General features: G+C 34.2%; 1 protein-coding gene across 1 annotated transcript; it reads right to left on the minus strand.

Moving 5' to 3' along the window:
• Window positions 1-4,702: 4,702 nt before the first annotated feature.
• Window positions 4,703-12,807, minus strand: LOC123697064. The gene is made up of 3 exons (XM_045643482.1): window positions 12,693-12,807; window positions 5,087-5,462; window positions 4,703-4,742 (listed from the first exon to the last, which is right to left on the minus strand). Exons 1-3 carry the CDS (start codon window positions 12,805-12,807, stop codon window positions 4,703-4,705), a joined length of 531 nt encoding a protein of 176 aa, XP_045499438.1.
• Between the last annotated feature and the right edge of the window lie 672 nt (window positions 12,808-13,479).

Here is a 13,479-nt window from a genome sequence, read left to right on the forward strand (position 1 = left end):
GGGTGTCGTCAACTCTGACGTGTACAATGAGAGGGTACCGAGGCAAATTGATTCAAGTGCCGTGTCCCCTTGTGGATATGTTTGTGTGTTTGTCTTTCGTCCTCGTCGTAACGGAGCTATTTTTTAAGTGAAACTTCTTTAAGCGCGTTGCGAGTATTTCAAGGCGACGATTTTGTTATCTTCGAGTGTTGCCAAAGAAGTTTCGTTTCTGACACGTGTGCTCGGCACACATGTCAGAAGTTATATGATTTGCGGTGGAACATTTCATACCCAAATTTCCTTTAACTACGCAAGGAAAGCCAGTTGCAAATAAAAAACTATGCCGTTTGTGAATAGAGTGCTTGCTTTTGATAAAGTAGGTATTCATTTCTTAATAACGATTAATGTTAATTATGCAAAATGCTGTAAGGACAATCAATTTGGTCGAATCATTGTATTGTCCTGTCTTTTCATGGATTAATCCTTACTATAATTGAAAAATTGTCTCTTTTTTCATTCATATTTCCATTCTTACACGCGCGCAGCATTTAATAAATTTTGACGATCATTGGTAACAAAATAAACGGGACTTTGGAGAGTAACATAGTCTATATGAAAAAATAAATGATTTTTAATAAAAAGCGTTTAATCCTTACCTAATTACACCTACTAAAATTTTACATAACCATTTGTCTGTCTCTTCACCAGTCGGCAGTCACCTAATTAAGCTTAACCATAGTATTTTTCCCTTTAAACGCTTTAAATAATTCAACTGAAATTCTACATTGAACACTTCACGCTCGGTAATACAAAATTAAAAACCACACCCTCACAATTATCCAAGAGCCTATTAATTCATTTATGCGTGTTCCTTTGAAACAATTACCTATGTAAATCGACTGATGATTATATAATCGTGTTCAACTAACCATCAATACCCAGGGATCGGGATGTTAAGTAATGCTGTAATTACAATAAATTAACGCTAACCTCCTATTATGCTGACCGCCTATTTGGTACAGTGGTTGATGAATGAACGTAGAACCGTGGTGTCCTGGGTTCGCGAAAGAAAAAAAATGTCTCGATCTGGCAGGACACAGCTGATCACCTTCTTGTCCCTAAAGAAAATCGATAAGTGAAACAGATGTATCATGCATCTGCCCCTTACCACATTACTGACCTGACTTCATTTCCGATTATGTTACAGTTTCAGTTGTTTTATATTATGTTTAGAATAAAGCAGGAAAATACATACACATATAAAAACACAATATCGTCTGTGGAGTGGTTATAGCTCTTACGTAATTACCTGCAATTGTAACTATAGAATACTTTTGAATGTTACAAATAATAAATATGCATTGCTAGGGTATTACAATGTTGTTGTATAAAAATAATTCGTATTTTAAAATTGAGTATATCATGATATTCATTTACAAAAAAAGTAAGGTACCTTAGAGCTGCAAATAAAACCGCGTGCCACAACTAGCATTGAATATTTTATTCAACGTAGAAAACACCAAAATGAACCTTTAACCAAACGCAATAAGAACCATAGATACTAAAACTAACTATGCATTTATTCAATATATTTAATTGTAATTAGGAAAACTATTGAGATAACAACGTCGGATGTTTGCATTTAGATATTGCAATGAAATAACATTGTAAATTAGTTTTAGATTATTCATACTAATGTAGGTTTTGATATTAATATCTCATGTTATGCTCTGAAATGTAATACATTATATTATCAAATTGAATTTAGAGTTCGCTTTGTAAGCGTATGCCAGTATAATAAAGGTTATTATGAAAACGGCTCTATCCAAAATGCAATAATTACAAAACGGAGTATTATTACATAAGCTTTTTCATGTTAGATAATGAAAAACGAGACACTAATACAATTTATAAAGTAACAATTAATAATTTTAATAATCTAAAACATTTCGCCCCATATTGCAAAACGCAAGTCCCATAAACTAAACACCTATAATTCCCACTAGAAGCCTTCTAAACTGTTATTTTAACGAGATACTAAAACATACCACCTTTACCTTATCGGATGTATCATTAACACAGCAATATTTTCATTTATTGCTTTTCTATGGGCTAGCAACAGTTCAAAGGTTATTAACCAGGTTATAAATATTCTTATGAGCTTTATCATTTCTATTAATAAAACAGCTTCTGTGTCGATAGAAGTGATAGTTAAAACTTGATCACCTGTACTTAAACCATCACCATGTTACATGAGAAAGTAAGTATTCCTTTACGCTTTCCCTACTAAAGGGCTGAATGTATTTTACAAAAGTTTTCAATAGAGATATTATTTGTACATATCCAAAGTATATACTAAATATTAGACTATTCTTAGTTTCTTTCAAAAATTAATATGGAAAATAAGATGTAAAAAATTGATCGACCGCAATAAAAAATCGAAATTAATCGTGTTACCAACGTTGTATTTGAGATGTTGTTCTATGTGTACAATCGGCAATTGTCTTGTGAGAAACAGTTCAAACTCTCTGTGACAAAATAGCGAGAAATATCTAGAAATACTTATAACTACGCCGAAATACCTTAACAAATGTCATCGTCAAACTGCCATATCGTACACCGTTAACATCAAAGAACAAAGCCGAGTCAAAAGATCCGCGTCTCTGATTGCGGCCGCTACTACATTCGATTATTTATATCCGTCCGAATAACGTAAGACCGGTAATAAAAAGATACCAGTTTAGGAAAGCCGATTACAGCCAAAGATAGGTGGGACAAATCGAACATCTTTTTTCCCCCGGGTTTTATACAATTAAATGTCCCTATTTCCTGTAGAATAAAGTCGATATTCGCGTGTAGTTTTCTATAATCTTGTGATACTTATTATTTGTTCCAAGAAAAGATCGGAGAGGTCCAATAAAATGCCAACGCTGTGTAAGCGATGCTATCCGTACATTTTAATTTTACAACTATTTTATGGCCTCATGATATTCGCTCTAGAATTTGTATGCAGAATCCGTGGTTATGTGAGTGAATGTTTAATTTTATTGCTTTTTATATATTTCTATAATTCATTAAAAATGATTGTAAATAGAAAATAGTCTACCTCGTTAGATAAGAACTATTTAGAAAAGGCAAGAAGATTGGCGTTTCATACAATTAAATGAAACAAATCGAAACATAACATTAACATTTTATTTCCTTTGCAAATAAAAACAATAAAACAAACAGACTTGCGTTGTGATAAAGATATTTACGTTATTTATAGGTCAATTCTAGGTGACTTCAGTAGTCTGAAGTCACCTAGAATTGACCTACATAGTTGTAGTGATGACTAAAGACGCTCTACAATGTAAGGGGATTCCCCAATATTCAACTTCTTTGCAACTAGATGAAATGGATGAATTTAGATGTGCTATTTACAGCACATGTAAATAATGATGTCAGAAACCTCGGAGTAATCGGTGTACAATGTACATACATAAAAAAACGGCTGAATTGATAACCTCCTCCTTTTTTTGAAGTCGGTTCAAAAGTCAAACCTTTAAATTAATTGAATTATACCTAGTGGGTAGTTTCCCATATGTTCCACATTTTTTCACACGCACATACTACACGATTTCCACAAGTTTTCCATCCAATTTGATCGATATACTCGCAACTTGAAATTCAACTCAACCCTTACGAGAGTGCGGGCAAAGCCGGGCGAAGTACATTAGTTAACGTCCGAGCCCATGCTGAGCACACTTCGTATTAATCATACCGCAACCAACAAGTCACTGTTAAGGTTGTTGCACATCTAGCTGTGGTTAACTGAAAACTATAAAATTTAAGTGTTCGAGAACTTTCAGAAAATTATGGCATTTGTATTTAAAAAGTAAATACCGGTCACTAAACGGTATTTATTTTTTGCTGGTACTTTACATTTCTGTACATTCGATTATGTTTTTTAATATTTATACAGTTACTATTAGACAAGCACATAGAAACATGTTAATAACAATGTATCTGAATAAAAATACAACACATTAGTTTTCCAAGTTATTATTCAATAGAAATTATAATTGTATAACTTTGAAAGTCCATTTTCGCAACGTCTAGTCTCCTATTATAGTAGGTAGATAAAATCATCATAATGTGACGTCAATCAGCGCAGTGTGCCCTTACCCTTACCGCGGTTTGTTACGCAATCCTACACCTGGTAGATTAGACCTTGAAACTATCCAATTTCAAAACATGGCGGACGAAAATATTTTTCATTTTTCGTCAAATTGAAATCTTGATAGCACCATTACATAACTCTTATGATACTCTTATGTAATAGCGAGCGACAATCTAGAGAGAGAGATAGCTATTATTTCACTGTCTCGTCTTCATTCTAATTAATATCTACCTATACTTGCTAATATTATAAAGCTGAATTTGTTTGTTAATGAAAAATTATTTCGATGTTAGATAGCCTGTTTATCGAGGAAGGCTATAATGTTATATAATTATATATCATCACGCTAAGACAAACACGACTGGAGCAATGCGGGTAAAACCGCGGGGCACAGCTAGTGTCAATCTCAAACTATTATATAAAGGTTAACATTTTGTAGTCTGAATTGTATTGAACACATTACGCTACTATTTTTGAAGCTTCTCACCAGCTCATCATATATAAATAATTCAGAAAGATTACACTAGAAATAACAGTATAAATTTAGTTAGAAAATGAAATTTATTCCCGCAAGAGAACCGATTTAGAAACAACCTTCACCCTGCAATATAGATTTTTTTTTTTTTTTTTTATTGGTTATAGGGAAGCGCTTGACCACAATCTCGCCTGATGTTAAGCTGAGATGCGGTCTAAGATGGAGCGCGCTTCCCTAGAAGGTACCTGTTCACTCTACGCTTGAAGACCCCCATATTGTACTCGTCGGGGAACACAGACTCAGGAAGCATGTTCCAGTCCCTCGCGGTTCGGATAAAGAATGTGGAACCGAACCGCTTAGTCCGGGTACATGGAACGTCCACCATATAGCGATGCCTAGAATCTGTGCGCCTCGACGATCGATGGAAGAACGGGGATGGCGGAACAAGATCGTGCAGTTCCGCAGCGCACTCTCCAAAGTGTATCCGATAGAAGACCGATAAGCTGGCCACTCTGCGGCGGTGACCGAGGCTCTGGAGCTTTTTGCCTACTAGGTCATCGTCGTTTATGAGCCTCTTGGCACGCCTCTCTATCGCCTCAAGCGCCTCCAGCTGGTACTTGGCGGAACCGTCCCAGAGGTGAGAGCAGTATTCCATGCACGATCGGACTTGTGCTTGATAAAGGTTGAGCAACTGTCCCGGGCTGAAATACTGTCTCACCTTCGCCAGAATTCCAAGCTTTTTTGAGGCTACTTGGGCTTTAGATTCAATGAAGGAACCAAAGTTCAGAGTAGGCGTTAAGGTGATACCAAGAAGCTCGAGGTGGTTAGTTATCGGCACGGACACACCTTGGAAATTCGGAGTAGTTAGACATATAATTTATGTAGGTCAATTCTAAAGATTAGATCTTAGACTTAGATAATTTCAAAGGGTCGCCGGGTCTGTTACCATAACTATAGTAACTGAAAGGATCGATAAAGCAAGGCAAAGATAGAAAGCTAGGTCACGAATGATATAACTGAGTTAAACCATTAGCGCTTATAGTTAATAATATAAAAGTTATTATCACGATAATTTGGTCTAGTATAAGTTTAAGCGAAAACTATATCATTAAGGCCTAATGTCCTAGCCAAACGAACCCCTCATAACCCCAAACTAATAACACTAAGCTACTGTTATCGTGATAGTTTAAAAATTGCTATTTCTTTTAGCTTTGAAATAAACTTATATAGTTATTCCAACATTCACCTGAAATTAAATGTTGCTATATACATATACCACGTTGCCTAAAATAGCCAGATTAGGGATACATTAATAATGAACACAAGAATAATACACAAAATTAAAATAGAACCGTATAAAGTTTTTTGTCAATACATGTTTTGCATAGTTACCTAAAATCCCCTTAATTGAAAAATTTCCCTGCGAAAAATATATTTTTACAAAATCCATTTGTGCGCGAAATAGGGTTGCCAACTCATCTAAAATGGGGTGTGGAGATGTGACGTACCATTTTTCACGATACATAATATTTGGTGAAATATTATTTTGTCATATCTGATAAAAATTTAAGATGCCGATAAGATATTATCTTGAGGAAAACGTTAAGAGAGAATTAACGATTATGCGAGTGTTTTACAGACTTACATACCTAATATGTACACTATTGTTTATCTCCATTTATTAGGTGTTTGTGTATGTAAGTAAAATTAACTTTCACTATACTGACTACTGAGAGACTGTCAAAAACGCGATTGTAAAAATAATTGTTTTAATAATTTTTATTTTAAACTTTAATCTCGTATGTTATCTATCGTTAAAATAAACTGAATATAACACCTTTCACGTAGGTCTAATCATCTTATTATTGGTAAGGTTTCTTTATAAATACAAACTCGGTACTGTACTTAAAAATACTGGCATAATTCATATTCTACGATTAAAATAGATAATTTTAGAGTATACACGTGGTTGTAACTAACGCTTTTATTTGAAAATCATTTTCAATTTCTAATTGGACTTTATGTTGTTCTATTGATCAAGTTATATAGATAATAAATTATGTATTGTCTCATCAAACACTCTACCTTACTTATGGTAAAAACGTAGAAAAATCGGTAAGCTTAGAACCAAATAATCTGCTCAGACTTGGTCGCCCTAACAGTATGTCATGGTCGGCATTATGTACGAGCGCAGGTGCCAGGCACAAGACAGACACAACCCTGCCAGTTTTGGACGAGATTAAACTAAAATCGTTTATATATTTTAGCACATAAAGTAGAGTTGAACTTGGATTGTCTGTAAATTTTTTGCAATAGCTCAAAACAAAACCAACTGAAAATTATTTTATCAATAGAAAGCTACACTGCTTCAGAGTGACTCAACTCAGTCGGAATCGGAGCAATTCGTTACTGTAAAATTGATATTACCATTGATAAGACCGCATTGATAGTAAGTCCAAACAGATTCACATAATATAAAAGTAGTTATACCTACTATCAAAAGCATGTTAAGAAATCTCATCGAACACGCACACGTTACATCTTAAACTAATTGTCGACAGCCCTGCAGGCGGGTCGCGGTCGGCGCTATGCAGGAGCGCAGGTGCCAAGCGCGATAGCCACAGGCTGCCATTACCCTGAACTTGGCCCCGAGCGATACTAAATAACGCTTTTCGACTATTTTAACTTCAAACAGCACACTGCAAACTAAAGAGTATTCAATTTCCAGACATATAGAGTTGAATTTTCTTTGGCACTGTGTGTAGGCTGCTTGGTAAGCTTTTAAGATGCTTCAGATTTATGAAGGTTAGTTTTATAATCATTTATAATAAACGTAAGAGAAAAACTACTTTTAGGAACGTTTGTTACTGATTATGCTTGTGCAAGTTAAGATATTAAATAAGATATTAAGCCCTGCGGCTTTGTGTTTCACATCCGTTATGGACTTAAATTGTAGAACTTCTTACATATTATATGTAGATATGTAATATATATCATATCTTCTAAATTATCTCGAAATAAAAGCATGAGAAGAAGATGAAATTTCAATCATATCTAATAAGGTAATGCAGTAAAATAGGTTTAGTGCATTCAATCACAGTTTGAAATTACATACATAGCAAAAATTTGACTTTAATTGAATTAAAAAAATAGTAAGCCTTGATTCAGCTTTATACTGTTGAAAACTTAAATATACAGATACAAAGCAACGATTTATAGTCAAGGCTCTATAACACATTTAAACATTATTGTTCCAATAACAATTATACATTGTGAAAGACTGGCAATTATAACCTAATATTATTTTTAATTTGCCAAGGATTAAAAAAATTGATCATATTAAAACTACGTTCATTATATAAACTCTACATTTTACTTCTAATTTTAATTAATCCTCTTCAATCAAACTCAAGACAACTAAAAAACATAACAATAAATACAAAAAACAAAAATATAGAGCACAAAAACATAATACATACTTACATTCAAATGTAACCAAGCAAGGTACCATCTAAATCGTACCATTGGCGATAGTCCCCGAGGTGACCTCCACGAAATAGTTGACAAACTGACATTATTTGGTTAATATTCTATCGGTACAAGTAGGTTGGAAGGTACCTAGTTTATGTTACATAACAACTTGTCCCGGTAACCGTTTTTCTGCCATATAATTTAGGGGCATGAAAAATAGATGTTAGCCGTTTTTCGTATCCAAGAAGTATTCAAAATTTCATGAGAATCGGTCCAGCCGCTGTGAAGGAGTATGGTTACTATACATTGTGACACGAAAAACTGACCCTATGTTTAACTATGATACATTTTACGTTTTTCATTTGACTAATTATCCCTATATCGGTTTTCTAAACCTATACATTGGTATACCAATACATACATAGATATACACAACAACAATCATTCTCAATTTGCTACATCAAAAAGCACCACATCCCTTTAAACCATACACACACACATACATACGCTATAAAACACAAAACGGCCAAGCATTCCGTCCTCCGTCCCCGTCCCAAGCCCCACTACGGTTTATCGCTCGGACCCCGCATTCATAACACCTTCTATAATACGGGAAAACCGTGCACAATATTTTATTCAGCAACTATCGACACTTTTTGGGGTTCCGTGGGAGGTTATGCACGACTATATGTCATTAATAAAATATTGCCAATGTCAGTTAGGAATGTAACTGAAACGTCAAAGCCTAAATAATTCCAATTTTATTATTATATTTTTTAAGGATTAAATAATTATCCATATTTCGTATTAGTTTAAATGTGTAATTAGGTTTCTGAATTAAGACACTGATATAAGATTCTGAATTGAGAGTCTGAAATGAGATGCTGAATAGAGATTCTGAATTAAGATTCTGAGTTAACATACTTATAAGATATTATAATTTAAGACAGAATTAAGATTCAAAGAGACACTAATATTATATTGTATACAATAAGTCAGTTGATATTTCCAGCAATAACCTACACACAAACCCCAAAAATGACCTATTCATACTAACACAGATATAGATTTTCCATCAAATAACCTCACAAAATCGATCGATTGATTGACGTACAAACGTACACGCAAACCGAGACAAAATGGCGGACATAACAAATTGTTTTGACACGCCAACCAAATTAATGAACGCCAGCCCGATAAACCAAACACGGCCGATAAAGGTATATTTTCAGAGGGTCAGTAGTTTACCAAATTATATGTACGTAACAAGTATACCTACAAAACTACTAGGTAATACATTCAACTGATGTTATTGCAGATATTTTTTCTACCAGCATTAAAAATATATATATTTATTTATTTATTTATTAACACTTTATTGTGCTGGCATACAAATAAATTCTTAAAATTAAAACTTAAAACTAGTCCAGCACAGAAGGCGGCCTTATCACTTAAGAGTGATCTCTTCCAGGCAACCTACTGTGTGGAGTAATATTATGAAAAAGGAGGTAGGTAGGAAGTACAAATATATATATAAATATATATACACATACATAAATATATGATCTATTATAAATACATATTACATATATATATATAGAGGTAATATACATTTACTTACCTATAGCTACAAAGCCCTTTTAACTCAAACATTTTATCTACAAGAAAACAATTTCCATTATGAAATTTTACAGAAACGGAACAACAAAGGACATAAAAGGCTAATATTAAAGAGACAATGTAATAATTTCCAACGATATTAACATCTTAATTGTCTTCGTTACAAGCAGGTAAAATAGAAGGAAAAGCGACCTTTTATAGTTATTCATTTTTAAATATTTATTGCACTTTATATATTTAACATACAAACTTGGCAATTATCATTATTAAAATCAAGCAAGCATTCATTTTATACGTTGTGTTATCTGTCTATGAATCAACAACCCTTGGGCCTTAGACAAAGTAACAATTACAAAACGATAACGAAGTTAGAAAAGGCAAAAATGTATGGGATTGACATACGCCGCGTTAGATCACGTGGTCTATCTAATGTCAATCCCATACATTTTTGCGATTTCTAACTTCGTTATCATTTTGTAATTGTTACTTTGTCTAAGGCCCCTTATTTTTTACAAGTCATGGTGACTATTTATTCGTGCGTTATTATTATTAGCAATCGACCCTATAAGCCGGTAATAATATGATTATAGCACATTTCTATTATTTTTACGACAGTTAAGCTTGTTAAAACTCTACTAATCAATACATATTATAGTCATTAAAAATTGTTTCTTTACCCTTGACCAACCGCATAAGTCACAAAGACAACATAACACAAATAAATTACTACAATATTAGTTTCAGTTACATTCGTATAGAATACCCAGTACCTAGTGCTAGGTAATTAACCAGACAGGCACGTCCAACGTTATTTGCACTATCGAAAATCGTCGTTTCTAATGAACGTTTAAAATTCAGAGCAACTCCCGTACCTCAGGTAATTGTCACAATTACTCCTAACATTTCACGATTTACCTCTTATTTTTACACGGAACAATTAAACTTTGGTCACGTAGTAACGTTAATTTCGTGGCGTGTACCTTCTGTCTATTTTAAATGCTTCGTCTTTGGTCTGTTCGTTTTGTATGAATCTGGTATTTAATGTGATATTTTGACTCTAAAAATTATTATGGGACAGACAATAGTTCGCTCCGGGGTTTTCTAGTTGAAATAGGACACATAAAAGAATATCTTAATTCATATTTATTTTTATTATATCTACCATGCATGTAAAATCTTACACGGAAAATCACATAGAAGCCAATGCTTAATTATTTATCTAGCAAGACATTATAACGAGGAAATAATGTAGTTTTCTCAGTATTACAACTAACTATAAGTTGCGAAAAATGTCACGTATTTCAACATTGCTGAAGAATCAAACTAACATAATATGTGAATAAAAGCAACTCCTCAATATATTATGTCTAACGATTCCAATATTCGGCGAGTCTACAAAATAACGAACATTATTATAGCAAACGCTGATAAAACGAATCAACATTTCGCCGAAACAAACGGTCTATATCCTTTTCTAATAACTACGACGATAATATTTATGTGAAATCATTTCTCTATACGATAAAATAACTATACTTTTCGGTTCAATCATATCTGTTTTTCGTGTGTAACTTGCCTAATAAAAACGACCTTTGTTGAAAGAAAATAACTGTTAATAATCATCATTATAACCCGTCAAGCAATTCAAAGCTTTTCCATTTTATTCCCTAGCTATAATTATTATGGAATTAAGTGATATATAATATGTACTTGGAAACTTGCGTATAATGTATAATCAATATTCAGTAGTATCGACTATAGACTACTGGCATGTTTAACTAGTCGGAAGTTCGACACGGAATAGGCCATGCTCTTACCAGCTAAATAAATTAAAGATACAGAACATCGGCCATAATATATCGTGTAGATAAAAGATATTACAATTATACGCAAGTATTAATAAGCAACCATTTATATTTTTTTCAAAATATTTAAAATAAGAATGAAAGAATAGACAAGAGTGTCCCATATAGTGACGTCATTGTTATTTGTGAAGTTACATAAGAGTGCACATTATATAAAATTTTAAAGAATAATTACGACATCGCATTTGATTCACCGATAACAATCAATCTAATGCATATTATCATCAAGACTTTCCCAATCAAAACCAGAACACAATTCATACCATGCAACTTACCAATCCCGAAAAAATCTAACCCGAAACAAAACATCACGTTCACAGAGCCGTCGTTCGTGACGAAATTTGTTTATATAAAATAGATAAAGCCCCTCGGGTGATAACACAACAAAGGGACACGATGGGCCGCGATAAGCGAATAGGTATATACGGGGTGGAATTTTGTTATGCCACCTGGAGGGAACGTACTCTTAATACAGATAGAAAATTGTAGTCAACGGAAACATTCTAATATTTATGAAAACTGCATTCAAAGATTTATGAAAATCACCACCTGGAATGGTCCCCATTGTTACCGTTCTCGTGGGATTTTCGCGATAAAAACTATCCATGTGTTAATCAAAGCTATCCTTTATGAGTGTGCCACTGCCAAATTCCATGAAAATCAGTTAAGTATATTTTCGGGATAAAAACTATCCTATGCGTTAATCCAAGTTACCCTCTAGATGTGTGTGCCAAATTTCCAGAACATCGGTCTAGCATTTTTTTTTCGTAAAGGAGTAAAAAACAAACACACAAACTTGAGCATTTATAATATTAGTAGAATTATATCGATCGTAAAAGGGTCAATTAGGATGAAATCTCTCTAACAAACTGGATAAGGGCTCCTGTACACGATGCCGCCGCCGCGCCGATACCGCGCCGCCACCGCGCCTCTACGCTGTATATACGTTCGCGACCGCACCGCCCCCGCGCCGACGCCGCACCGCCACCGCGCCGCCATTCACCACTGTTTGACTTTGCCTATTCCATTACCATGATAGGTTACTAAAAATTAAGTGCATAGTGCATACATGCGCCATATTACGTTGGCGGCCAGTAATGCGGAATAGGCAAATTCAAACAGTGGCGAATGGCGGCGCGGTGGCGGTGCGGCGTCGGCGCGGGGGCGGTACGGTCGCGAACGTACACACAGCGTAGAGGCGCGGTGGCGGCGCGGTATCGGCGCGGCGGCGGCATCGTTTACAGGAGCCCTAAATCATCCTCGTACTGCTCCCGGCTACGACAGTGCCCGCGCGGAGACAACCCAGTTACATTTTTACATATATTACCTTTGAATTCCACTCTTATTGTATCAGATGAGGTCTGTGACATGGAGATGTTTAGTTAAGCTGTTGTTGTTTCTAGAGATTGAATTTGGAAAGTTCACCTTACTTTGTATATTAGAGATGTAGCATTGTAAAATTATTGGTGCAAAATGACCTCATTTGTGAGGATGTTTATTTATGTTAAAACTCAATATGGTCAGTTTAATTTTGAAATTATTTTAAACTTATAGTCTACATGCGATACGTTGAATAACTATGATTTTCTAATAATTACTTAGTTACTATATTTTACTTAACAGTCAATTATGCTATTACATTGACAAATAATTAGCGAGCAAAGCTAATGAAGACTAATAATATTCCATATCAACATGAAATAATAAATCTTTAAGAACATTATTACAAGAATCCCATTTATTAACCAGGCTTTGAACGATTCCAATAAGCAATTTTTACTTATCGATAACCAACTATTCGCGTCCGCCAGAAGCGAAACAAGAAAAAACCAATAGATTAAAACTTGGAAACGTAACGCGCGAATGATTTTTAGATCTTCCATTTATTTGGAGATGGGACAAAGAGA

Source organism: Colias croceus, chromosome 13, assembly GCF_905220415.1.
Source record: "Colias croceus chromosome 13, ilColCroc2.1".
NCBI lineage: Eukaryota > Metazoa > Arthropoda > Insecta > Lepidoptera > Pieridae > Colias > Colias croceus.